Source organism: Grampus griseus, assembly GCF_964374135.1.
Source record: "Grampus griseus genome assembly, chromosome: 3".
Lineage (NCBI taxonomy): Eukaryota > Metazoa > Chordata > Mammalia > Artiodactyla > Delphinidae > Grampus > Grampus griseus.
In genome coordinates, this window is record NC_139019.1 from 161,720,262 (window position 1) to 161,747,002 (window position 26,741).

Genomic DNA, 26,741 nt, shown 5'->3' on the forward strand with positions numbered 1-26,741 from the left:
CTTCCCAAACCGTCTGGATCCTTTTTGTAAAAAGCAGCTTGCTCGGGCTTTCCTGGTGGCGCAGTGATGAAGAATCCGCCTGCCAATACAGGGGACACCGGTTCGAGCCCTGGTCCCAGAAGATCCCACATGCCGCAGAGCAACTAAGTCCGTGTGACACAACTATTGAGCCTGCACTCTAGAGCCCGTGAGCCACAACTACTGAAGCCCGCGTGCCTAGAGCCCATGCTCTGCAACAAGAGAAACCACCACAATGAGAAGCCCACACACCACAACCAAGAGTAGCCCCCTCTCGCCACAACTGGAGAAAGCCCGTGCGCAGTAACAAAGAACGAAAGCAGCCCAAAATAAATAAATTAATTTTTTAAAAAATTGGTTTGCTCCTTTATTTGTTCAGAAGAGTGCCCCCTCCCACCCCCACGCCCACCTCCACTGCAGTCAAACTGGGCACATGCAATCTGGGAACAATGGCTGGCCGTGGGACCCTCTGCCGCTGGGCCTGGGGAATCAGTTTCTAGGCAGAAGCTGAGGGTCCAAGGCGTGGCCACGGCTCAGGCATGCAGTGAAGGGGACTGGCACAGCGGACGCATCTGGGACTCCCAGGACCACATTGCACCTGGGGACACTGAGGGGGTGGCCCGCGCCCCGCTGGCCCAGGACCAGACCTTGGGGCTGCAGGAGTGTCTGCAGGCGGGCTAGGAGCCCGCCAGATGCTGGTGGAAGTACAGGCCGAAGAGGCTGGAGAGCAGTTGGCAGGTGGCGATCCACCAGATGAGGAAGGCGAGGACGCCGCGGAGGAAGAGTGGCGTGAGCAGGCTGCCCAGGACCCCGGCGATCAGGGCCACGGTCTGCCGGGCCTCGTCCTCCTCGGGGCCGACCGGGCCATCGAGGGCTGAGGACGGGGTGGGGGACAGCGGGGGGACGGGACCCAGGCCCCAGGAGTAGCCGCCTGCGAGAGAAACAGGGTGGAGGGAGGGATGGGTGGAGACGCAGGCGGAGTTGGCCTCCAGGACCCCCACCCATGCTGACACTCACCCGCCCCGCCCCAGGCTCTGCCTCCTTCCACCACCTCGGCTACCCCAGGCTCTGCCCGCACCTCATCTTCGGGCCCCACCCCAGGCTCCGCCTCTGACCTCGCCCCATCTCAGGGCCCTCCAGCCTCCGCCCCGCCCCCTCTATAGCCAGGCCCCGCCCCCGCCTCGCTCAATCGCCGGCCCTCCCCTCCCCTCCCCCACCCAACTACAACTCCAGCCCCTCGCTCCAGGCTCAGCCCCGCCCCGCTCCAACTCCAGACCCCGCCCCCGCCGTCGCCCAGGCGGGTTCTCACCCAGCGTCTTGAGCAGCAGCGTGCAGTTGAGTGTGAGGATGAGAGGAGTCAGGTACTGCAGGCTCACAACTGTCACGTAGCAGTACACCCGCACCACCTAGTGGACAGGTAGCAGTGGCTGCAGCAGGGGACCTTCGGGCTCCGGGTAACCCCACGCCTGAGGGACAGGGAACCCCGCCCTGAGGCCCAGGTTCCCTCCCCGCCCGCGCCGGTACCCGCCGTTGGATCTCTCGGGCCTCGATGCGGCCGGCCTCCCGCCGCAGCTGCTCCACTCGAGCCTTGGCCAGGCACAGGTAGGCCTGCAGGTGGGGCCGGGTCACCGCCAGCCGCAGCAGGCACAGTGCCACCAGCATCCAGAGACGCAGCGAGTCGAAGGCCGAGTCGGACAGCCTACGCCGAGAGGGGCGAGGGGGCTAGTGAGGCTGCCCTCTGCCCCAGGATCCTCCCCCAGGACGCACTCCTCCCTTAGTCTCAGAGTCTGGAGTAGCCAGAGGGGGCCCCAGCTGCCCTGCCTCCCACTTCCATACGCACAGAGAAGAGGACGTGCTCCCAAAGGGAGCCTGGTGCAGGAAGTCCCGCGCCATGGGCTTGGTCCAGAGCCACAGGACAAACAGGGGGGACAGGAAGCTGGTGTGCAGAAGGAACCTGGGGGCAAGGGCGCAGAGCGGGTAGGCTTGGGCACCCACCATCCCCACCGGCCCCTTCCCTAGGCGCCCTAACGCTCCATCCACCCGGTCCCCCACGTAACTGCAGCATGGGCCGGTCTTCCGACATGGTCAGTGCATCATGGTGGGTCTGGGCCAGCCGCAGGCCTGGGAAGGTGAGGAAGGCACCCAGCATGGAGCCCACCGCTGCCAGCCCCACGCGGATGGCCAGCTTGACCAAAGGAAGACTGGGAAAAAGAGAAGGGTCAGGGCCCCGCGGCAGGTCAGCACCCTGCCTGCAGGTCGCAGCATGCCTCTGTTCCCCCTCCCTTCCCAGGACTCACGCCCAGTCCCAGCCCTGTGTCTTCAGAAGTGGCTCCAAGTTCTGGGTCATACTGGCCAGGCCTGGGGAAGACAAAGAGAGGGTGGTGTCCAAAATAGACCCCTGGGGCCTCAGAGCCTACTCTGCCCCCCGCTCCCAGACATCCTTTTGTTTTCCAGGTAGGAACACACTAGTGGCAGCCAGGCCCTGTGACAAGCATGAGGACAATTTTGTTCTCCAGTTATGTGAAGCTCAGGAGAATGTGCTAGACAGACACCCTTGACTGGACCGAGGGACATGGGGGTGGAGGGCACTGAGTCTGAGCTTCCCCGAGGCTGGAGGGTCATGAAGGGCTCCACAGGAGGAAATCAAAGTCCTGGAAAGATTTCTCAGTTCAGGCCCCCACATTTTCCACGGAGTAAAAGCAAATAATGTGAGCTCACAACCAAAATCACCAAACACACAAGACAATAAATTACCATAAAGGTGAGTCAGGAGAAAAAAAAACAAAGGACAAATTTAGACCCCAAGTCTTCTGTGTGAAATGCCTGAGGAAAATAAAAGTTGGAATTGCAGAACAGGTGACATGAGACTACCTCAGAGGACCAGGTAGATTTGCAAAGGAATCAGTTAAGCTCTTCCAAAAGGAAAATATAATTATTGAAGTGATAAGTTGTTAAACAGCATCTTAGAAGGAGCCAAAGGAGGAAATGACGAATTGGATCTGAAGAAATCACTCAGATTCCGACTAAGAAAGACAGGAAGGTGGGAAATGTGATGGAAGATTAAGAGATGAGGACAGAATAGGAAGTTCAATATAAGTCAAGTCTGAACCCCAAAGGGAGAGAAGAGAGAGAATGAAGGAGAAGAGATATTGAAAGGTAATTATTGAGAAGTCTGCAGAATGGATGATACATACAAAGTATATAAAACCAGATAAATACAAAGAAATCCATACCTAGACACACTGTGGCAAAACTGCAGAACACCAAAAACAAAGAGCTCACAAAGCAGTCAGAAGTTATGACAGATCACCTAAAAGGAAGGACAATTAAGCTGGCAGCCACTGTCAACAGCACAAAAGAAAAGGAACAAATAGAAAGTGAAAATGTAAGATGGTAGAGACAAGGCCAAATATGTCAGAAAACACAATAAATGTAAGTGGATTAAATTTTGAAGTTAAATGATACAGACTATCAGACTTGATGGAAAATATCCAGATAAGGGAATTCCCTGGCAGTCCAGTGGTTAGGACTCTGAGCTTTCACTGCTGAGGGCACAGGTTCAATCCCTGGTCACGGAGCCAAGATCCCACAAGCCATGCAGCACGGCCAAATTAAAAAATAAAGAAAGAAAATATCTATATCTATATATTTATTATTATTATTTTTTAAAGTAGACATACCTCAACATGAGGTCACTGGAAGGTTGAAAGTAAAGGGATGTCAAAAAGATATAACAAATACTAATCAAAAGAAAGGTAGTATTGTATATTTGAAAGTTGCTAAGCAAGTAGATCTTAAAAGTTCTCATCACAAGAAAAGAAAATTGTAACTGTGCAGTGATGGATGTTAACTAGACTTATTGTGGTGCTCATTTTGCAGTATACACAAATATTGAATCATTATGTTGTACACCTGAAACTAATACAATATGTCAAGTATATATCAATTTAAAAAGAAAAAAAGGGCTTCCCTGGTGGCGCAGTGGTTGAGAGTCCGCCTGCTGATGCAGGGGACACGGGTTCATGCCGCGGTCCGGGAAGATCCCACATGCCGCGGAGCGGCTAGGCCCGTGAGCCATGGCCGCTGAGCCTGCGCGTCCAGAGCCTGTGCTCCACAACGGGAGAGGCCACAACAGTGAGAGGACCAAGTACCGCAAAAAAAAAAAAAAAAGAAAAGAAAAGAAGGAAGAAGGAAATAAGGAAGGGAGGGAGGAAGAAAGGAAGGAAGAAAGCTGGAAAGGCTGTATTAATACCAGACAAACTAGACTAAGATGGAAGTATTATTAGAATCAAAATGGGTCCATACATCATGAAAAAAATGGCTGATTTGCCAGGAAGACGTAGCAATTTTAAACTTGTAAACACCTCGTCAATTAGCCTCAAAATATGTAAAGAAAACACTAACAGCAATAACCCAGAGGCTTAAACCCCAGGCCCCAGACTGCAGCAAAAACCCCAGGCCCCAGACTGCACATACCTGGCTCCAGGCCCAGCTCAAGGGTCTCCTCCGGCACCACCTGCACCAACATGGCCAGGAGGAGGAAGAGGAACGCGAAGGTGAGGCAGACTGAGCGCTCGCCCCCCTCCTCTGCACTGAAGTACAGCCGGGTCACGGTCAGGAACACCTTGCTGGGGGCAGGACTAAGGAGGCCTCCAGTGCCTGTAGTGACCCCTCCCCCATCCACCACCCCCAACCAGTGACCCCCCAACTCCAGAGCACTAACATGGAAGTTCAGGCTTAGAGTCCTGGGGAGCAGAGGAGTGAGCTGCCGGGCAAGCCCAGGACACAAGGCTTACTGCTGTTCAGGCCTGTGTCATCAGCGAGCAGGAGGTCCTGAGCCAGGCCTCCAGCTTGGCCTCATCACACTGCCTGTGGTCAGTTAGAAATGGCCAACTCTGTCTCTGTCTGTCTGTCTGTCAGGAGGTCAAGTCTCCCTGACTCACTCAGCCGCCTGGCTGAATTCACAGCTCCTGAGTTTCCCGTTCCTCTGACAGGCTAATAGAGACACCAGTCTCTATCTCCAATCTGCCCTGCTTTGCAAGCCTATTCCACAAGGACATTGTCTCCGACTTGGGTCCTCAAAGTCACAGTTTTGCCTCTGCTCTCTATGCAGCTTCCTAAAAAAATGACGGAAGGGACGTCTCTTTGCCAGCCCCTGCATCTGTTCTGGACTGCTGAGTTGCTCTGACCCAGAGAATGGACAGGGGTTGGGTGGACCGACTTCAGGCAAAGCCTCAGGAGGCCTGCAGGGCCCCCTTTTCCTTCCTGGCCGCTGTGGTGAGGAAGCTTGCTCTAGACCGCTGAAAGGCAAGCCCACTTGGAGCGGATATGAGGCAACCCAGCTGAGCCCCGGCCCAGGCAAACATAAAATAGTGACTGCTTTACACCACTGAGTTTCTGGGGCGACAAGGAGCCTGGGGTCCAGCTTCCACAGGCCTCCACCTTCCCCACCTGGGGAGCTAAGAGGAAGGATACATAGAGAAGGCGATGGTGAGCAGGCACCAGAACACAGCGATGTTGGTCTCCTTGGCCGGGCCCAGCACATAGTAGTAGGCCTCTGTGAAGAGGTACACGCCACCCGAGTACACCGCGAAGTCCACAAACCACTGGTACTCCAGGAAGAAGCGCAGGACTGCGGGGAGGATGCAACTGAGTCCCCAGCTTAGCCCGCCCAAGATGCTCCCCCCACCAACCCCACCAGGGTGTGAGCCAAGGGCCAGGGGAGCTGGGGACCCAGCTGTTACCGAGGGCATCAACGGCTGTGAGGGGACAGGTCTCTAGCTGGAAAGGGGTGTCACGGGGCACGGATAACGGCTTCTCCTCACTATAGCCATTGGCCCACCTGGGAGGAGGGGGGAATGTGTCAGAACAGCATCCTCCATCCTCCCCTCCCCTGGCAGTCCACCCCACCCCAGCCTGGGAGGCTCTACCATGTCACCCTCAGAGCACAGGAGGCCTAGGAGGTACCTTCTCCCCCAGCCTGGATGTCCTCTGAATGCCAGGGTGGTGGCCACCACCCACCCAGAGGGCTGGCCCAGAGCAAACTTCCAATAAGCATTAGACGCCAACTGGAGGCAACCAGTGAATGACAGTGACCATCTCCTCAGCCTGGGGTGTCCCCAATTCTCCTGTGCCCAGAGCAGTGCCTGGAAGTGGGCAGGTAAGGCCCTGTGCCCTCATGGCCTCCCCTGGAAGGGAGCCACTTACCTAAGACTGGGGGTTCACTCACCGCTCCTTCCTGCCTCTGGGCCTCTGCTTCCCCGCCAGGGCCCGAAGCTCTTCCTCGGAAGGGTGCTTGTATCGGAAGAGACTAAGGGCAGAGACAGGCAGTCAGGAAAGGAACTGCCATGTGAATTGCCCTAGAGAGTTCACAATTTCCACCAGATTCTCAGAAAGGGTCCGAAACCCAAACCGGGACAAAAAGAGTTTCAGGAAACAGATCTACAGCTAGAGTAGGGATGAAGGAGAGCAGGAGTGGGGGAAGCAGCTGCTCGTCTGAGTATTTAGATGGTCTCAGCGATGTGTACAATCTGTCAAAATTGATCCAACTGTGTACTTCAAATATTTGCAGATTATCGTACGTCAATTACATCTCAACAAAGTTGTTTGTTTGTTTTAAACAAAACAAAACAAAACAAAAAAAACCTCACCTTTCAGGGCTTGAGGCGGGGCTCGGAGAAAAACCAGGGAGGGCGGGGCCTTAGGGGCTCCGCCCACCGCCCGGGGAGGGGGTGTGGCTCACCTGCCATTGCAGAGCAGCCAGCGCGCGAAGGAGCAGTGAGGCGCAAGCCTATGCATGAGGGTGGCGGTGAGCAACGTCACCACCAGCTGCACTCCAAGGACAGCCTGCGGGGAGGAAACATGAAGGGCAGTGCCAGCCAGAGGATCACAAGCTCACGCTTCGGAAGCCCGGCTATTTATAGAGACTCTGGGGCCAGGTTGTGGAGGCAGGGCCACCCTGGCTCAAGCTGCTTCTTGGGGAAAGGTCCTGGGGTGGGCTCAGACCCAACCCTGGGAGCCCCAGCAAAACGCACGTCCCTCCCCACCACCTGGCTGGGGTGTGGGGCGGCGGAGAGCACGTGCTGGAGCAGACACTGGGGCCCGCTTTCCTCCTTGTGCTAAGGATTTAAGGATTTAAATCTCCCCAAGCCTCAGTTTTCCTCATCTGGAAATGGGGTGCTTCCTATTTTGTTTCGTGTACTCTCACGACCACCTTCTGGACCTACAACGAGCCGGGCACACCCAGTGGAAGCGCTCTTCTCCCACTGTCCCACGGATGCAGTTTTTGTAACTGCGTCTCAGGTGAGCTTGTAGTTTCAACGTTCACCCAGGTGGCTCTGTCCCCCAAGTCTTTCCCATCTTAAATTATCCCTGATAATTGAAGTCACCCTCTCTCCCTCTCCCTCCCTTTGTAATCAGCCAAGGAGGAAAGCGATCTATTTCTGGCCCACTACCTGTTTCAGGATAAAGACTTACACGTTTGAGTGGGATGACTTTTTTTAATTAGGAATTTTCCTACCAAGTTCTACTAACAAACTTTTAAACAACAATTCATAACACATTTTCATATACTTATTTTAAAACATTTTAGAAAAAATGTTTTTGGTAATCAGTCTGAAGCTGGGTTTTCCTGCTTCAATGCAGTAAATACCAATTTGCTTTCGTAATTATGTAAAATTAAGTGCTCAGGAGGGCTGTCTGCTAGTATTATGGTATTAACAACTAAAATGAAATAAAGATTACATTAATATTAAAACTAATTGTTAAAAAAAAAAAAAAAAAAAAAACTAATTGTTAAAATTATCCTTTAATCAGGCAAAAATAAGCTAAATTTAATAGGGAAAGCTCTAATGTGATGGCTAGCACTGTAATTCAGAATGACTGCTGAGAAATCCATCATTAAAATAAAAGACTAATAGGATATTTTCTTTATGCTGTGACTTGTAAACTGAGGCCAGGAACGTTTTTTCAGTAATGAGGTGGGGCGTCATCTTTCTGGTCTCACTGCTCACCCTCCCCCCACCCAAGTGCAGACTGGCTAGCAGGCATTAATGACCCAGAGCACAGTTGGGCCCCTCAAAGCGGCCCCGCCCTTCCTCCCAGGACCCCTCCTCCACTCCTCCCTGGAAACCCAGCACCTCCCAGCAGCTGCTCCCCAGTCTCCCTGGCTCTCCAGACACCTCTCCCTTGTGACCCATCATCCCCTGGCAGAACCTCTCTGCCGAGCTCCAGACCATGCCTCCTCCAGGCCCTTCCCTGGAGGCCCCAGCACCCACCCATCACTCCCATGGACACTGCTCTCGGCTCCTCCAGGCAGCCCAGGCCCTTCCCAGTCTCATAGTAAACGTCCAACTCTGCTCCTCAGCCCACAAGGCCAGGCAGACCCAGCTCAGGACCAACCCGCCTCACTGCCTGGCTCTCTCCCCCGGCGTCCTCTGCGCCCAACCATTCGGGTCTCAGAGACCCTCCCAGACCCCCGGGCTCTCCATCGCTGACCCCATTACCCTTGGACACCTCCCAGGGAGGAGACCCATGGTTCAAACTGCGATCCCAGCACTTGGAGAGGAAGGACGTTAGAAAGGAAGGAGAGGGAGAGAGAGGAAGGGAGAAGAAGAGGGAGGAAGGATGAAGAAGGAAGAGAAGGGAAGGAGGGAAGACATGCATCCCTCCACCTAAGGCTCCCGAGGTCTGTCCAGGGATGTTTCTCACCGCCCACCCCCAGCAGCCTCCAGTCTTAGGGTCCACGCTCTGCAGATCTCCAAAGATCTCTGAAGCATCCCATCAGCCCATGTCCCTCCTCTGCTCAAAGCTCTTCCCTGGATCTGTGATCCCAGAATCCTGCTAAGTAACATCAATGCGACTTTCCTCCATCCCGTTTCCGAGAGCCCCTCCCCTCACCTCCCACAACATCCCGCACCCTGGAACGACATCCACTTTATCAGCCCCTTCCATCAATGCTCTTACTTCAGACCCACCTCCAGCGCCCCTCCTCGGGGTCACCCCCCACCCCAGGCAAGTTCAGGCCGCCTTCCTGGCCCCTCCATCCTGTCTCTCCCTCTGTCCAGTCCTAGGGGCTGGGGGATCTCCGCCCTCGCCCAGCACCAGCCTGACCCACAGGGGCCAGGCTAAGCTTGAAGAATAAACTCAATGGGTTGGACCCAGAACTACGTGAGACCTGAGGGTTCCAACTGTGCTGTCTCCAATTCTGGGACCCTCCCCCGCCCTGAGCCCACCCAGATCCCCTCCGCATGGCCCCCTCCTCTCAGGATTCTCCCTGGTCCTTCGGCACACCCCACACCCGTAGGGAGCCCCGATGGACCCTGTCGGCGTGGCCCCCACGCTCCCGCAGGACACCATCCCCAGAGTGGGCCCCGGGGGACCCCAGATCTCCCTCACGGGGCTCCGAAGGTGTTCAGATCCCCAGTACCCTCCACGGGACGACACCCTCAGCAGGACCCCAGGCCCCTAGAGGGCCCCCCAGAGACTTGTCAGAAGCCCAGAACACTCAAGGCCTTCCAGTTCCCTTGTACAACCTCCGACCCCCTCATAGGTCCCGCAGTGAGACCCTGACCCCAAACAGGGAAACACGGCCCTCAGCGCGATCCCAAATCCCTCAGAGACCTCAGTGCCCACAAAGGGATCCCGGTCTCCTCGGTGTCTCCCTGGACTCCCCTCGGCGGAAGCCCTAGCCCCTCAGGGCCCCCCATGCTAAGAGTCGCCGGCTTACCATGTTGCCTGCTGGAGCGCTGTGCCGGGACCCATGGGCCTGGAGCTCGGAGCCCCGCTCGGAACTCGACCAATCAAAACCAGACTTTGGTCTGACAAGCAGCCCACCTAACCAATCGTCAGGCTTGGAGCCGGGGGGGCAAATCAGGAGGACAAGGAGTCTCTCGCATTGCATGCCGGAAGTTGTAGTTCAAAGTTGCTCAATGAGCTCCTACCGGGGTCTCTGGGACCCCAGGGTGACCGGGGTCTCTGAGACTCAGTCTCCTCACCTGCACGTATTTCGCACGTTTGAGTGGAATACACTTATTCAACCAATCACTGTCTCCCGCTGGGGATTTCTGAGCGTGGAACTCCCTTGATCAAGAATATTTGGTGGTGGCTTCCCTGGTGGTGCAGTGGTTGAGAGTCCGCCTGCCGATGCGGGGAACACAGGTTCGTGCCCCGGTCCGGGAGGATCCCACATGCCGCAGAGCGGCTGGGCCCGTGGGCCATGGCCGCTGAGCCTGTGCGTCCGGAGCCTGTGCTCCACAACGGGAGAGGCCACAACAGTGAGAGGCCCGCGTACCACACACAAAAAAAAAAGAAGAATATTTTGTGGGGGCTTCCCTCGTGACGCACTGGTTAAGAATCTGCCTGCATACATGGGTTCGAGGCCTGGTCCAGGAAGATCCCGCAAGCGGCAGAGCAACTGAGCCCGAGTGCCACAGCTATTGAGCCTACGCTCTAGAGTCCCCGAGCCACAACTACTGAAGCCCGCGGGCCTAGAGCCCGTGGTCCACGAGAGAAGACACCACAATGAGAAGCCCGCGCACTGCAACAAAGAGTAGTTCCCGCTCGCTACAACTAGAGAAAGCCCATGCGCAGCAAGGAAGACCCAAGGCAGCCAAAAATAAATAAATAAAAAATAAATTAAAAAAGAACATTCGGTGGCCCTCAATGACTAGATTCCAGTTGCTCAGACTGAATTCAGACCCCTCTGCCTGACTTCAATCTGCCACCAACACTATTGTACGCGCTATAATACAGCTAGCCACAGGCCACGCTTTCTTATATCTCCAGGCCTCTGTAAATGCCATCTTCCATCTTGGGGTGCCTCCTTCCTCCCCCGCTCCCCCCTTTTTTTTCACCTGGCAAAAGCCTTATTTATCTCTATCAGCCAGAACCCTGGTTGCAAGCCAAAAAAAAAAAAAAAAGTCCAACTTAAATGGGCTCCAGCAAAAAAGGGAAAAATTTAGCTAACGTAACAGAAAACTCCAAAAGCATTGTCAGCTTCAGGCGTGGCTAGATCAAGGACTAAATGTCAGCCTCAGGAATCTGATGTTTTCTGTTTCAAGGCTTAGAGGAAGGGGCTTCGAGCCCAAGTTTTTCAGCTCTGTTTCTGTGGATAAGTGTGTTTGCCTGAGTGTGGACGTATTACGTGGGTGTGACTGTCTGAGGGTCTTTATGAGGCCTGTGAGTGGATCATGTTTAGTTGTTTTTTGTTTTGTTTTGTTTTATTTTTCAGTACGCGGGCCTCTCACTGTTGTGGCCTCTCCCGTCGCGGAGCACAGGCTCCGGACGTGCAGGCTCAGCGGCCATGGCTCACAGGCCCAGCCGCTCTGCGGCATGTGGGGTCTTCCCGGACCAGGGCACGAACCCGTGTCCCCTGCATCGGCAGGCGGACGCTTAACCACTGCGCCACCGGGGAAGCCCAGTTGTGTTTTTTTTTAAGGAATAACAATTTTTAATATTGGTTCATTAATTGTCACAAGTGTACCATATTAATGCAAGGTGTTAATAATATGGGAAACTGGGTGTGGGGTATATGGGAACTCTCTGTACTATGTTCACAGTTTTTCTGTAAATCTAGAATTGTTCTAAATTAAACAGTTTATTTAAACAAAAGCCTAGATTGTGTATATTTTTCTCCAGCGTTATTGAGATACAGTTGGCATATAGCATTGTGTAAGTTTAAAAGTGATGGTGTGCTACACACATATTACAAAATGATTACCACCATAGGATTGGTTACCACCTCCAACACCTAATTATCTTTTCTTTGTGTGTGGTGAGAACATTTAATACTACTGTCTTAGCAACTTTCAAGTACAACAAGGAAAATGAAAGCAGGGGACTTCACAGTGAATAAATTGTATTTTGGGGACTATGTCTCATTACTGCTGTCATCTTTGATCATTTATCTGACAGACATCCCCATGGTAAATTTACTAGTTTTCCCTTTGTAATGAATAGGTATCTTGTGGACAGGTACTTCTTGACCAAATATCTTGTTTCTCATCATACCATAAACCTCTAATTTTAGCATCTATTGATGATTTTTTTAAAATTTTTATTTATTTTTGGCTGTGTTGGGTCTTCGTTACTGCACGCAGATTTTCTCTAGTTGTGGCTTGCGGGGTCTAGAGCGCAGGCTCAGTAGTTGTGGCACACAGGCTTAGTTGCTTCGCGGCATGTGGGATCTTCCCGGACCAGGGCTCGAACCCATGTCCTCTGCAATGGTAGGCGGATTCTTAACCACTGCACCACCAGGGAAGCCCATTGATTATTCTTTTTTTTTTTTTTTTGCAGTACGCAGGCCTCTCACTGTTGTGGCCTCTCCCATTGCGGAGCGCAGGCTCCGGACGTGCAGGCTCAGCGGCCATGGCTCACGGGCCTAGCCGCTCCGCAGCATGTGGGATCTTCCCAGACCCGGGCATGAACCCGTGTCCCCTGCATTGGAAGGCGGACTCTCAACCACTGCGCCACCAGGGATGCCCCCATTGATGATTCTTGATTGCAACAATTATTCCTGTGTGTTTGCTTAATGGTAACTTTCCACTTTTAAAAAAATTTTATTTTAATATTTTTTATACAGCAGATTCTTTTTTTTTTTTTGCGGTACGCGGGCATCTCACTGTTGTGGCCTCTCCCGTTGCGGAGCACAGGCTCCGGACGCGCAGGCTCAGCGGCCATGGCTCACGGGCCCAGCCGCTCCGCGGCATGTGGGATCTTCCCGGACTGGGGCATGAACCCGTGTGCCCTACATCGGCAGGCGGACTCTCAACCACTGCGCCACCAGGGAAGCCCAGCAGATTCTTATTAGTTATCTATCTTATACATATTAGTGTATATATGTCAATCCCAATCTCCCAATTCATCCCACCACCACCACCGTCCCACCCCCCCGCTTTCCCCCCTTGGTGTCCATACGTTTGCTCTCTACATCTGTGTCTCTATTTCTGCCTTGCAAACTGGTTCATCTGTACCATTTTTCTAGATTCCACATATATGCGTTAATATACGATATTTGTTTTTCTCTTTCTGACTTACTTCACTCTGTATGACAGTCTCTAGGTCCATCCATATCTCTACAAGTGACCCAATTTCGTTCCTTTTTATGGCTGAGTAATATTCCACTGTATATATGTACCACATCTTCTTTATCCATTCATCTGTTGATGGGCATTTAGGTTGCTTCCATAACCTAGCTATTGGAAATAGTGCTGCAATGAACCATTGGGGTGCATGTGTCCTTTTGCATTATGGTTTTATCTGGGTATATGCCCAGTAGTGGGATTGCTGAGTCATATGGTAATTCTATTTTTAGTTTTTTAAGGAACCTCCATGCTGTTCTCCACAGTGGCTGTAACAATTTACATTTCCACCAACAGTGCAAGAGGGTTCCCTTTTCTCCACACCCTCTCCAGCATTTGTTGTTTGTAGATTTTCTGATGATGCCCATTCTAACTGGTGTGAGGTGATACCTCACTGTAGTTTTTTTTTTTTTCTCATTGTAGTTTTGATTTTCATTTCTCTAATAATCTGTGATGCTGAGCAGCTTTTCATGTGCCTCTTGGCCATCTGTATATCTTCTTTGGAGAAATGTCTATTTAGGTCTTTTGCCCATTTTTTGGGTTGTTTGTTTTTTTAATATTGAGCTGCATGAACTGTTTATATATTTTGGAGATTAATCCTTTGTCTGTTGATTCATTTGCAAATATTTTCTCCTATTCTGAGGGTTGTCTTTTCATCTTGTTTATAGTTTCCTTTGCTGTGCAAAAGTTTTTAAGTTTCATTAGGTCCCATTTATTTTTGTTTTTATTTCCATTACTCTAGGAGGTGGGTCAAAAAAGATCTTGCTGTGATTTATGTCAAAGAGTGTTCTTCCGGGGGCTTCCCTGGTGGCGCAGTGGTTGAGAGTCTGCCTGCTAATGCAGGGGACGCGGGTTCGAGCCCTGGTCTGGGAGGATCCCATATGCCGCGGAGCGACTGGGCCCGTGAGCCACAACTACTGAGCCTGCGTGTCTGGAGCCTGTGCTCCTCAACAAGAGAGGCCGCTGTAGTGAGAGGCCCGCGCACCGCGATGAGAAGTGGCCCCCGCCTGCCACAACTGGAGAAAGCCTTCGCGCAGAAATGAAGACCCAACACAGCAAAAATAAATAAATTAATTAATAAACTCCTACCCCCAACATCTAAAAAAAAAAAACTATTAAAAAAAACAACTGTATTTATAAAAAAAAAAAAAAAGTGTTCTTCCAGGTTTCCCTGGTGACGCAGTGGTTGAGAGTCCGCCTGCCGATGCAGGGGATACGGGTTCGTGCCCCAGTCCGGGAAGATCCCACATGCCGCGGAGCGGCTGGGCCCATGAGCCATGGCCGCTGAGCCTGCGTGTCTGGAGCCTGTGCTCTGCAACGGGAGTGGCCACAACAGTGAGAGGCCCGCGTACCGCAAAAAAAAAAAAAAAAAAGAAGAGTGTTCTTCCTATGTTTTCCTCTAAGAGTTTTATGGTGTCTGGTCTTACATTCAGGTCTTTAATCCATTTTGAGTTTTTTTTTGTGTATGGTGTTAGGGAGTGTTCTAATTTCATTCTTTTACATGTAGCTGTCCAGTTTTCCCAGCACCACTTATTGAAGGGACTGTCTTTTCTCCATTGTATATCCTTGCCTTCTTTGTCATAGATTAGTTGACCACAGGTGTGTGGGTTTGTCTCTGGGCTTTCTATCCTGTTCCATTGACCTATATTTCTGTTTTTGTGCCAGTACCATATTGTCTTGATTACTGTAGCTTTGTAGTATAGTCTGAAGTCAGGGAGTCTGATTCCTCCAGCTCCATTTTTTTCCCTCAAGATTGTTTTGGCTGGATTGTGTATAGTTGATTGCCTTGTCTCTGTGGGTGTTTTTGTCTTTGTATATGAGCCCATGTGGATGTCTGTTTGCAGGGGATTAACTATTTGTGACTTTGGTCCTCTGGACTCAGACCATTGGCTTGAGAGAGTGTGGGTGGCAGTGGCAGTGAGGGTCACTGGGATTTCCCAGGACCTACATGGGTGTCATGAGACACCCCTCAGAGCTACAGCATCCAGGTGGGATCCAGCGAAGCTGGGGAGGGTGTCAGAGAAGGTGGACCAAGAAAAAAAGGGGGACATTTGTTGCAGACCTATTGCTCATCAAGCTGGGGGGCTGACTCGAGTGCTTTCTCCAGCAGGTCAGAGTGCTGGGACAATTGTCCCCATTAAACTGATAAAGATACTGAGACTCTGAGAGGCCCGAATCTAATTCACACCCTGACTTCGTCTATGGGCATAAGGTTTATGAGTCCAGGCATCACAGCACCCCCATGTGGTGAGCCACAGCCAGCTCACACACATCCTGGCCCCAGGAGCTCTGCATCTTCCCTCTGCAGCCTCCCCTTTGCAGAAGAGGCAGCGCCATATTCCAGGTGCTTATCCCCAAACTCTGAAGTTGGCGTTGAACTCTCTCTCTTGCTCCATACCTGACCTGTTAGCCCCTCCTGATGGCTTCACCTTCCATGTGTAACCATTGTCCCAACCAGCCTCCTTCCCTTCACAGTCTCCGCCCAATCCAGCCTCCATCATCTCCCACCTGCAGTCCCCTCCTCCCTGGTCTCCTGTGGCTTCCATTCCCCGCTTCCCATCCACCCCCCGCTGTCTGTTTTCCCCTGAGCAGCCTGAGGGCACCTGTTGATACTTAAGCCAGACCGTGTCCCTCCTCCGCTCACAATCATCCATGGCTCCCACCTCACGCAGAACAAATGCCAAAGTCTTCTCTTGGCCCATGTACTCCATCCCTCGTTGTTTGCTCAGCATCTCGGTTCTACATTGACTGTTCTTCACTTCCTATTCTACATTTCATGTGCTATGTTGTCTGTTCTCCATTGGACATTCTTCCTCGTCTATTCTCCATTGGGTGAACCCACATTCTGTCCTACACTGGGTATTCCATTTTCCCTGATCCTCACTGGACACTCCCTATGTTTGTTTATGCTAATGTCCCACAATCTCTGTCTACACTGAGGTCCACACTCTCATTCTACACTGTTTCATTCTATGGTGCTCTCTAAAATGCATCTCTATGGTGCTCTCAAAAATGCATCTCTCAGATCTCTGACTTCCATCATCATGTTCGTACCCAGGCCATACTTCCCATGGTGCTTCCAACCGGTGACCGAGCCCCTGAGAGACTTGGAACCCATCTGATAGTGACATTGGCCCTGGCCAACATCACCATGGTGTCCTTAGAAAGACTAGCAGTAGGACACTTCCACACAACCCTCCTTGCTTCCTCCTCCACACAGCCAGCAGGGGCAGAGCTAGGGTCTGGACCCAGAGGCCTTTCCAGAACCTAGTAGCATGTCCACTGTCCCCTTATGGCCCAGAGCACCTCAAGCTGTACATGTATAGTCACACACACATGACATGTGACACAGCCCTTTTTGGTTCCCCAGTCTCATAGACTAAAAACATGGGGCAGACTCCCTGGAAGCCAAGATATATTTTATTTACTTATTCTTATTTCCACTTTATTTTCAAATTTTGAGCGGGGAGTTCAGAATCCAAAGGGCACTACTGGGCGCCACCTAACGGCAGATGGTGAAAGTGCAGCCTCCCAGGGATGAGGACACAGAGCCACACCAAACGGCCCTGGGGCTCCCCAGTGTTTGAATGCAACATTTTTTTTTTTTTTTTTGGTACGCGGGCCTCTCACTGTTGTGGCCTCTCCCGCTGCGGAGCACAGGCTCCGGACGCGCAGGCTCAGCGGCCATGGCTCACAGGCCTAGCCACTCCGTGACATGTGGGATCTTCCCGGACCGGGGCACGAACCCGTGTCCCCTGCATCGGCAGGCGGACTCTCAACCACTGCGCCACTGGGGAAGGCCCTCTCCCCAGCGTTTGAAAGCAGCCCACATTTTTATGAACTCCACACTCGGCACTTACCCTGTGGGCACTGACTTCAGAGACTGGCCCACCTTATCCACAATGTGGGTAAGATCCAGAGGCTGAAAAAGGGGCCCTTTCTGGATATGCCTCAGTTTCCCCCAGAGGACCTGCTGCCTTGGCCTCTCTCCTCCTTCCAAGTCCCTGGTCCTGCGTCTGGTTGTATGGGGAGCTGTGACTGCGACACTGCGGGGCGCCACCAGCTTGGCGGTTCATCCACCCCATGTGTATGGCCAGGGTCCTTGTGACCTGAGGAAGGGGATCCCCAGAAGGGTAACCCAGTTGGAGAAAGTTGCACCTGCGTGGTGACCATGGTGCATGTGGCAATGGTGCTGCTGGGGTGGCAGGGGCTGTGTGTTCAGCTGGATCCCCAGAGGCTACTGTCATAGGCTGGGGTGGAGACAATGCCTCACCCCTCCTCTGAGGGTGGGAAGGGACAGAAGGGAGCAGGTGGGGAGGATTTAGAACCTGAATCTGAGTTGGGTGAGAGAGCTCTCCAGCCTAACTTAAACACTCCACAGAGGCCTTGAGTTCATCCTACAGACTCTGCATTCTCCGCAAGTTTCCCTGTGTTGTAAGAGGGGGCTGCGAGTTGCCCATGAAACCCTTTACCCCACATCCGAGCCATCTGCAGGTCCTGGTAGCTCTACCTCCAAATACACCCTGGAGTGTCCCTCCACTGTCCCTCGGTCTCTTGCCTCTTTTGTTCCTGGACCCCACCTCCACCTCACGCCACAGAAGCCCCAGGGAGGAAGGCTTTCACCAACCTTGATCGTGCCATGTTTCTCCCCTGGAAACTAGGGCTCCAAAGCCCCAACTTCACAGGGGATGAAGGTGTCAAGGACCAGGAAGATTGGAGAACAAAGTCCAGGCTGGATCTTGCATAGGAATGGTGCTATATATATGGCTGCTCAAGCAAGTGCGCTCACGTCACAAAAAATGGTCAGGCACTGTATACATTTTCCCCTCTCTCCCTACCCGTCAAAGGAGTCCACCGAAAGTCTTGGCTGGGAAGGGGGACTATAGGAGAAAGGGAGGTGACTTTTTTCGAAGGCTGCACACATTTTTGCCTCTGTATCCACATCCAGGTCTGTGTGCGCTAATGGTGGAATGCAAGGCATTGAATTTTACTGAAAAAGTCCTCTGTGGAGGGCTGGGGTGACAGGGGACAAGGGTCTTGAAATTACAGCCAAGCTGGACCAATCAGCTTTGGAGCTTCATAGAATGATGGTGGGGTAGGGGCATACAAATCTTATAAACACTGATACCAACACCGTGTGTTTTTCACATTCTCGTCCAGATCGGTGATCTCCACTAAGCAGACCCTTTGAGAATTGTCAGAGCCATTTCTCAGCTTGGGGCAGTGAGAGGGCTTCCTGCAGGAGCGGTCAGGCAGCTAGGCCTTGGAGGGTAGGAAGCAGTCTAAAAAGGAGGCCAGTTGAGGGTTGCAGGAGGTGGCCCAGCAGGAAGGACCAGCATGGCCCTAGCTTGGAACAGCAAGTATTTCTAAGGGCCTCAGGGCAGGAGACAGAGTGGGTGAGAGCAGCTGAGGAGCTCAGGAAGGTCAAGGGACAGATCTGAGTGTTATAAAGATCCCACTGAGACCACTTGGGGGGTGGTTGGAGGGGAGGAACAAATGGAGCTCCCTCTGGCTCCCTCCTGGACCCCCAAGTCTGCCCTCACACAGGACAGGACGAAGTGGAGGGAGTTTGCACCACCCCAAAGTGGGTGGATAAACGCCTGGCTCCCTCCTCCCTCCGGTGGAAATCGTTGGATCAAGAGATCAAGGGATATGCCCATTTAAAAGATGAAGAGTGTAGCGGCCATTCCAGCGCTCCCATAGCCCAACATTCACGGTTCCCCACTGCCTCTTGCTGCAAGCGATTGCAACCCAGCCTGAGCCCTCGACCCAACACCCTCAGGAGCTGGAGCGCAAATAGCCCAGCCCATCACCACTGGGGTGGAACCACTCTAGGTGCCCACTCTATGTGGTGCCCTAGGGCCCCCAGCGGGCTGAGCACGGGGTCACCTGCTCGTTGGCGCCCCCTCCAGGGCTCCTCCCCTTACGTCCCTGTCCCCCCCAACTCCGATCCCGCTTCTCCCCCCCACCCCCCTTCCCAAGCAGCACTGGAGTCCTCCTCTCAGGGTCAGGTTCTGGAGTGGGTACCCAAGACACGACAAGGCAAGACTGAGGCCGCTGGGGAAGAGATGGGAGGACCCGGGCGGGGGTGTGGCTCTGAGCAGCGACGGTTTCGTTCACGGATGCCCCGTGTGTTTTATTGATGGATACACACACACGGGAAGGGGGAAACGAGCACCCCAACCTTGGATCCGAACCAGGCTTTCCCCCCTCCAGGCCCCTGCCGTGGAGAGGGTCGTAACTGCTGGGTCTTCTCCAAGGACACAGGGAGGAAGGTTGGGACCCCGCGTGCCCTCACCTCGCCTGGTGTGAGGGGCAGAATCGGTGCCACCCCCGGGCCTACTACCGGGGCCAGCCGTCGGTAGTGGGCAGCCGGCGCAGGGGGGGCCCAGGCCGTAGGGGCTCTGCCAGGGGCCGGGCCAGGAGCAAGGGGTAGGGGAAGGCCTTTGGAAAGTCGCCGGGGCCTCCAGGGGCCGGCGAGAGGCGCTCGGACTTGATGCTGACTGGTGGGGTGGGCGAGGAGGCACCGCGGGCTGGAGGGCCTTCCTCGCCCAGGCTGCGGCCCCCACTGCAGAGAGAGAGAGAGAGAGGAGCGGGGCCGTGAGCTCAGCGAGGGAAGCCATGGAAGTGGCATGGCTTGGGCAAAGATTGGGCAGGAGGACCTTGGGAAAGGAGTGGGTGGCGATCCCTCTTGGGGCCTCCAAAATAGCCGCCCATCCCCACCAGGACCAGTCGGGAGGGGCTAAGTGCAGAACCGGGAGTGGCCACCAGGGGTCAGCAGTGGCTGGGGCTTGGAAGACTTGGAGGAGCCCCACCCGTGAACCCGGGGTGGGAGGGAGCGTGCAAGGAGGCAGTCGGGGCACTTACCTGGGCTGGGCGGGGGTGACTGGGGGCCCATCACCCCTGGAGGGCTGCCAGGGGGCCAGGGTGGGGGGCTGCAGCAAGGCTGGGGGTGGAGGGGGGTCTCCCAGGCCATATTCTGGGGGGGGCAGGAAGAGTAAACTGAGGCCCTGACCTCAGGGAGCCCCTTGCCCAAGCCTGACCCACCCCACAGGCCAGTTTTCAGTTCTGGAGGGTGGGGGAGTGTGGACCCCCGGCAGGCAGGTGTGTGGACGCCTCCCACAGCGGGTGCATACCTGGGGGACCTGCAGGGAGGAAGGGGAAGCTCCCTAGTGGGGGTCCTGGGGTGGCAGTGGAGCACGGACTCTGCAGGCTACCATAGAGGCCTCTCTGTGGAGAGACAGGGGAAAGGGGAAACTGAGGCCCACACCCAGGCCACCCTGCCCCCACAGCCCTTCCACACCTTCCCCTCACTCACCGAGGTGCTCAGTCCCCCTCGGGCCCCAGCCAGGCCACCAGGCAGGTCTGGCCTCCTCCCATCCACTGCCAGGTACAGGGGCGGTGGTGTCTTGCTGCCAAGGTGGCTTGCTGAGAAGAGAGGGTGCGCAAGGCCTGGGGAGCAGGAGACCCCCAGAGAGAGGGCAGGTGGCCATGTCATCTAATGGAGTCTGAGGTCCAGAGTGATGCCCACAGCCAAGCAGGGCCAGAGCCAATATTCCCGCCTTGCACAGCCCCCCTGGGACCGCCACCCCTCCTCCCCCAGGGCCTATGCCCCATGCTCACCTGGGGGGCCAGCTTTAGGGGCTCCTGGACGGAAGGGGGATGGGCGGCTCTGGGCAGGCAGGGCCTCCCCAAGCCCACTGGGGTCACAGCCTGGTGGGGGCAGGGCCCCATATGCCATGTCAGGGCTGGGCATAGTGGGAGCTGCTGGCTGAGGGCAGAGAGGACAGGATTGGCTGAGGAATGTGGAAATGAGGGCATCAAGTCCAAGACAGAAAATCCCAATGAGTTCAGTGGCCAGCCTCCACCTTCCGTAAGTCCTCACTACTCCTCCCTCTGGCCTAACGCCACATGGCTGGGGGAGCCTGTGTCTGCCTCTGTCGCTCCTTGACAGCTAGGCCCAGAGCTGAGGCTTCTTAATCAGCATAGGGTTGACCCTGAGGGGGCTTCCCAGGGTGTTTGATGAATCAAAGAAAGGAAGGAACTGGGACTTCCCTGGTGGTGCAGTGGTTAAGAATCCGCCTACTAATGCAGGGGACACGGGTTCAAGCCCTGGTCCGGGAAGATCCCACATGCCACGGAGCAACTAAGCCCGTGTGCCGCAACTAATGAGTCTGCATGCTGCAACTACTGAAGCCCATGTGCCTAGAGCCTGAGCTCCACCTCAAGAGAAGCCACTGCAGTGAGAAGCCCACGCACCACAACAAAGAGTAGCTGCCGCTCACAACTAGAGAAAGCCCGCGCACAGCAATGAAGACCCAACGCAGCCAAAAATTAAAATTAAAAAAAAAAAAAGAAAGGAACTGTCTGCCCGTTGAACTCTTTTCCATCCTTCAAAGCCCCTGCTATAATGCCCACTTCTCCAGGAAGCCTTCTCTGCCCACCCAGGCAGAAACCTGCCCCCAAATTAAGTCTCTCTCTCAATCTCGGCCTCAGCCATTTGGACCTCAGAAGTGGGGGAAGGGCCCCATTCATGGCGGGGCAGGGAGTCACTTACATAGAGCCGGGGTCGGGGCAAGGCTGGGTCACCCCCATCACCTGCCAGCCTCCGCAGCTTCTCTCCTGGCCCCTCAATCACCTCCTCTGGCTCTAGCTCTTGTCCATCAAGGCCCACGCCCCTCCGCTTCAGTGTCTGTGGAAGGGGGAGACAAAAGGGTGACACTCCCCCCATCCTGGCCAAGGAACCTGGTTCTACGGGAGAGGGGAGGACCTATCCCATCCAGCTCTGTGGGCAGGCAGGGTGCAAGCACAGCCTGCTCCAGCCAAAAACCCCAGTGAGTTATCACCTAGTAAGTTCCAACTGTGTGTGAGAGAGGGACTGTCCTGCCCTGGGACCAGAGAGGCCCGGGTCACACAGTAGAGGCCGAGATGCACCCAGGCCTGCTGGCATTATCCTAACACTGCTTCTGAGTGTGATTCAGTTCCTCCATTCTGCACCCATGTGCAGCCTCGGAGCCTGGCGTGCAGTAGGTGCTTAATAAATGTCAGCTGACTGAGCACCTGAGGACAACTTTATAGGTTCTCCTAAGCTGCCACCCACATAGGAGCAGTGACCAGCACACTCCTGGACCCCTGCCTCTCCTGTGCCAGCTTCTCCCCACCCTCTGCCAGATTGGAGCTTCCTGGGTGCAGTCCTAGCCCGCTGCTCTCTCCAGCCCAGTGGCTTTAGCTTCCCGCCCTGGGTAAAGATGCCCGCATCCAAAGTGACAGTGATCTTGCCCATCCTGGGTCGTGGGTGTGAGGGCTGCCCAGATAATGCAGGGGCTGCTCCTGCCTCTTTCTCCTGAGGATACAGCAGCTCAAGCAAAAACATTCCTGGGGCTTCCCTGGTGGCGTAGTGGTTGAGAGTCCACCTGCCGATGCAGGGGACACGGGTTCGTGCCCCGGTCCGGGAAGATCCCACATGCCGTGGAGCGGCTGGGCCCGTGAGCCATGGCCGCTGAGCCTGCGCGTCCGGAGCCTGTGCTCCACAATGGGAGAGGCCACAGCAGTGAGAGGCCCGCGTACCGCAAAAAAAAAAAAACATTCCTGGACCTCAGTGAGGTCTGTTTGCTTTGTGGTACCTTTTCTTCTCTGTGTCTGTACTCACCAAATGGGTAACAGGAGCAAATGAGATGATGTGTGTGAGGGGCACATAGTGGGGCCCTCGATGTTTTTTATTTCCACTATCCAGGAAGTTGCCCCTAAAAGGGACACTCTATTACCCCAAACCTGCTTTGACTAGCAGCAAAGCCAAATTGCAACGCTCATCTTTTGTGCAAACCAAGAGTCCCTAGGCTCTGAGTGAGCAGAGTGTGCTGGGCTTCATGAGGCCAGGGAGGTGGGTCCCAGGGGTACCTCAAGGATGTCGGTGTTGGTGCGGCTCTCGTGAGGCTCACTGTACTCTGTATACTTCAGTAGCACACGGTCCATGTCCGTGCTGGCGTACTGGAAGAGGCGGTTGGCGCTATTGAAGATGATGAGGGCGATCTCACAGTCGCAGAGTACACTTAGCTCATAGGCCTTCTTCATCAGCCCAAACTTCCGCTTGGTAAATGTCACCTGGACCCAGGACCCACAGGCGGGGCAGGAGAAGACAAAGATTTGGGATGGTGAGAGGGGAGGTGGAGGGGCCTAATTGTTGCCTGAAAATGCCTTGTGATTCCATGCCTTTGCATGTGCTGTTCTTTCTGGCTATACTACTCCTTCTCACTTCTTAACATGGCAAACTCCTATCGATGCTTCAAAACCCAGCCCAAATGTCCTCTCCTTTGGTAAGTTTACCTTGGCCTCCAGGCAGAGCCCACACTCCCTCTCTGAGCTTCCCCAGTTCTGTGTCTCTCTCTGGTCCAGCGCTTTGAGTTGGGTGTATTTGTATTGAGTTCCACCTCCCCTGTGACTGGGGCTCCAGTCATCAAGGGGAATCAGTGAATTAATCATCATGAGAATGAGTAAAGGCTACATCTCAAACTCCTGACATTGCATCAAGTCTCCTTATTCCCTTGCAGTTCTCCCAGATGGCCAGACCTTTGCCCAGGCCATGTCCCCTGCCAGGAATGCCTTTCCCCGAACCACTGGCCCACCCACTGAACTCACCTGCCGATTCCTTTGGTCCAGAATGCGTGAGATCTGAATTTTCTTCCTCCCCATTGTCCCAGGCTGGGTGGAGTGTCCTTGGTCTGGGGGTTGAGGTGGGGAGGAGAAGAGGACAGAGTAGGTGGGTGGAGAGTGGGGACAGGCACCCCAGTCTACCCCCTATCTTCCTCCTGCCCCTGCCAGGTGCTGAAAGGGAGATGATGGGGGAGATCAAGGCAGGCTGGGTCATCCCCACAGCCCACACCCTCGACCAGCCCAGGATGCAGCAAATGCTCATTGAACACTTTCAGATCAATGTTTTATAAGGAGAAGGCTGACCAAGGGGGAAAGATTGAGAGGTATGGGTGCCCCCACCTGAAGCTTTAAAGCAAAACAAGCTGGTAACTGTGGGACCTAGAGGGAGCCTGACCCCGTGTCTGTGCAGCGGGGATAACAGTGTGGTGCATTGCCCAGTGCTGCTGGAGCATAAAATGAGCTAACCCACAAAGGGCATTCAGATCTGCCTTGCAGACGGCAGGTGCTGTGTATGCACTGCTGTTATGAATACTGGCGACAGCTTAAAAGTTCTCAATAGGCCAGGTTGGAGGGCCATCCAGTGCTGGTACCCAGTGGTGCTCAGTGATCCTGAGCCTCTGAAAGTAAGCCTGGTCCACACAGCAGACACTTTTGAACTCATTCAATCCCACAATAGCCCTTTGATGAGCAAGGTTGAGGGCTGTGGTTACCAGAAAACATATATTAAAAATATATAAAACATATATTTAAAAACTGTACTGAGGGGCTTCCCTGGTGGCGCAGTGGTTGAGAGTCCGCCTGCCGATGCAGGGGACACGGGTTCGTGCCCCGGTCCGGGAAGATCCCACATGCCGCGGAGCGGCTGGGCCCGTGAGCCATGGTCACTGAGCCTGCGCGTCTGGAGCCTGTGCTCCGCAATGGGAGAGGCCACAACAGTGAGAGGCCCGCGTACCGCAAAAACAACAACAACAAAAGAAAAACTGTACTGAGAGTGGAAAAAAGACTAGAAGGAAATGCTCAATCTGGGAGTCAACGCTGGGTGGAAATTTATGGGTGAGTTTTTTCCCGTTTTTAAAAATTGAGATGCAATTCACATAACATAAAACTCGCCATTTTAACGTGTGCAATTCAGTGGCATTTAGAGCATCCACGACGTTGTACAACCATCACATCTATCTAGTTCCAGAAAATTTTCATCCTCCCAAAAAAAGACCCCAGCCCCATTAGCAGCCACTCCCCATTCCCCTCCCCTCAGCCCCTGGCAACCACTAATCTATGTTCTCTATGGCTTTGCCTGTTCTGGACACTTCGTATAAATGGAATCATACAATGTGTAGGCTTTTTGTCTTTTTTTTTTTTTTCCTTTTTGATCTTTTGAATTTTCTAACATTTCTCCCTCAGTGATTATAGATTTCTATTTTAAAAATTGTGTGTGTGGGGGGACTTCCCTGGTGGTCCAGTGGTTCAGATTCCACGCTTCCAGTGCAGCGGGCACGGATTCGATCCCTGGTCGGGGAACTAAGATCCCACATGCTGCGTGGCATGGCCAAAAAATAAAAATAAAATAAAAAGTTGGGGGGAAGCATAAGAGAAACCCTATCCCTGCCCCACCATCCAGCGGGAGGAGGGGGGAATGCCCTGGAAAGACTTAAGCTTGGAACCCTCAGACTGGGGGATGGGGTAGGCCCAGGCAAACTGGAGAGAAACTCTGGACCTTCCTCGTGGGGATCTTGGATTTCCCTGGTGGGGGCCCCAAGGGTGAGAATGGGCAGCTCAGTGAGCGCAGCATGTACCCAAGACACGGTCCAGGACTTTCCCAGCAGCCCTCATGCAGGACTCCTTGGAATCAAGGAATCATGTTGCCTGTTCAGCGGCACCCACCCCACTGTACAGACAGCCGCTCCCTGGCCCCCGAGATCCCCTCTGCCGACTCTATGACCACACTCCACTCCCCCATCTCTCCCATGTCATAGGTGGCTGAGGCCTGCCCAGGGTGAAGTGGGTCTGCTCTCAGGTCTCAGCCAGCCTCTGAACAGAAGAGCGGTCTTTAGCAAGGGAGGCCTCTCCCTCGGCCTCAGTTTGCTGTTCTGTGAATGGGGTGGGTATGAAATACAGAGTACCTGGCACAAGGCCTGGGAATGAGCTCTTGGGAAGTATAGGGAAATGTAGGTCTGTCTCTGGGAGTAGCCATACCTGCTTCCCACACCCCAGCCCGAGGGGTCTGAGCAGAGTGCCTCATCTTCCCACAGACCCAGGGCTGGAAGTATGAGACGCCCCAGTCTGTCATATGTGGCCCGCTGTGTGACCCCAGACACACCCTCCACCTTCTCTGGGTTGGGTCTCTGAGCGGTCACAGCCATGCAAATCCCAGGCCAACGAAAGCCCCCATCTCAGCCCCCCAGCTCCAGCTTGACTTGCTAAATTTAACCTCTGGGGCTAATTTTAATCCCCGGCTGGAATCAGGCTAGTTCCCACGGCTGGGGTGCGTTATCCCCGCCCTGACAGGTCCCTGGGGACAGAAGAAGGGCACTGGCCGGGAGGTCTCGGTGCCAAGATGACTCAGGAAATGCCCCCCACGCCTGGGGTCCCATGGGAACATGGGACTTGGACATGAGTCTCTGGGCCTGGAAGATCAACTCTGGCCCCTTCTCAATCTGTCCCCATTTTAGACAAGGACATCCTGGCTAGGGCAGGGTTCACATAATGGGGGAGCCCCAAGAGTCAGAAGGTCAGGGGGGGTTTCTCTGAACTGAGACCCAAGAGCCAGACAGGAAGTAAGTTCCAGGCAGAAGGAGTGGCAGGTGCAAAGGCCCTCAGGAGGGAGGAGATGCATCAATAAGACTGGAGTGAGGAGGCCAGCAGGAGAGGCTGCAGAGGCAGGGCCACTCTGGGTCCTCTGAGCTGCAGGGAGGCCTGTGGGTTTTGGTCTAAGAGCAGTATATGGCCGTGGGAGGGCTTTGAGCAAGAAGGCACACGACTTTTGGGGCTTCCCTG

The 26,741-nt window shown here is 54.1% G+C and overlaps 2 protein-coding genes across 10 annotated transcripts in view; both read right to left on the reverse strand.

Moving 5' to 3' along the window:
• Positions 1-386: 386 nt before the first annotated feature.
• TMEM161A (transmembrane protein 161A) lies at positions 387-9,798 on the reverse strand. 2 transcript variants are annotated; one of them, XM_082650710.1, is made up of 12 exons: positions 9,746-9,798; positions 6,761-6,864; positions 6,248-6,328; positions 5,763-5,860; positions 5,494-5,650; positions 4,495-4,646; positions 2,316-2,376; positions 2,076-2,219; positions 1,859-1,972; positions 1,543-1,717; positions 1,328-1,424; positions 387-949 (listed from the first exon to the last, which is right to left on the reverse strand). In XM_082650710.1, the coding sequence occupies exons 1-12, from the start codon at positions 9,746-9,748 to the stop codon at positions 696-698; spliced, it is 1,440 nt and encodes a 479-aa protein (XP_082506836.1). In that variant the 5' UTR covers positions 9,749-9,798; the 3' UTR covers positions 387-695. The 2 variants fall into 2 exon arrangements, with proteins under 2 accessions (XP_082506836.1, XP_082506837.1); XM_082650711.1 differs by lacking the exon at positions 9,746-9,798 and adding an exon at positions 9,640-9,738.
• Positions 9,799-19,348: 9,550 nt separating this feature from the next.
• Positions 19,349-26,741, reverse strand: part of LOC309820139 (BLOC-1-related complex subunit 8) — a 34,423-nt gene continuing 27,030 nt past the window's right edge. For 7 of the 8 annotated variants that reach the window (XM_082650694.1, XM_082650690.1, XM_082650699.1 and 4 more), the window contains 8 exons: positions 23,733-23,815; positions 22,995-23,198; positions 21,655-21,789; positions 20,721-20,868; positions 20,416-20,549; positions 20,234-20,327; positions 19,965-20,076; positions 19,349-19,665 (listed from right to left, as the gene is read on the reverse strand). In XM_082650694.1, coding sequence (XP_082506820.1) covers positions 19,440-19,665; positions 19,965-20,076; positions 20,234-20,327; positions 20,416-20,549; positions 20,721-20,868; positions 21,655-21,789; positions 22,995-23,198; positions 23,733-23,815 — 1,136 coding nt within the window. In that variant the 3' untranslated portion in view covers positions 19,349-19,439. Of the gene's footprint in view, positions 19,666-19,964; positions 20,077-20,233; positions 20,328-20,415; positions 20,550-20,720; positions 20,869-21,654; positions 21,790-22,994; positions 23,199-23,732; positions 23,816-26,741 lie in introns of those variants that run through there. The other variant, XR_014296489.1, reaches the window with a different exon arrangement.

Excerpts from the sequence above, each read along its gene's own strand:
- TMEM161A (XM_082650710.1), bottom strand. Across the intron at positions 2,377-4,494 it reads TGAGCTGGGCCTGGAGCCAG|GCCTGGCCAGTATGACCCAG; the intron begins GTATGTGCAGTC and ends TGTCTTCCCCAG. Across the intron at positions 950-1,327 it reads GCTGCTGCTCAAGACGCTGG|GCGGCTACTCCTGGGGCCTG; the intron begins GTGAGAACCCGC and ends TTTCTCTCGCAG.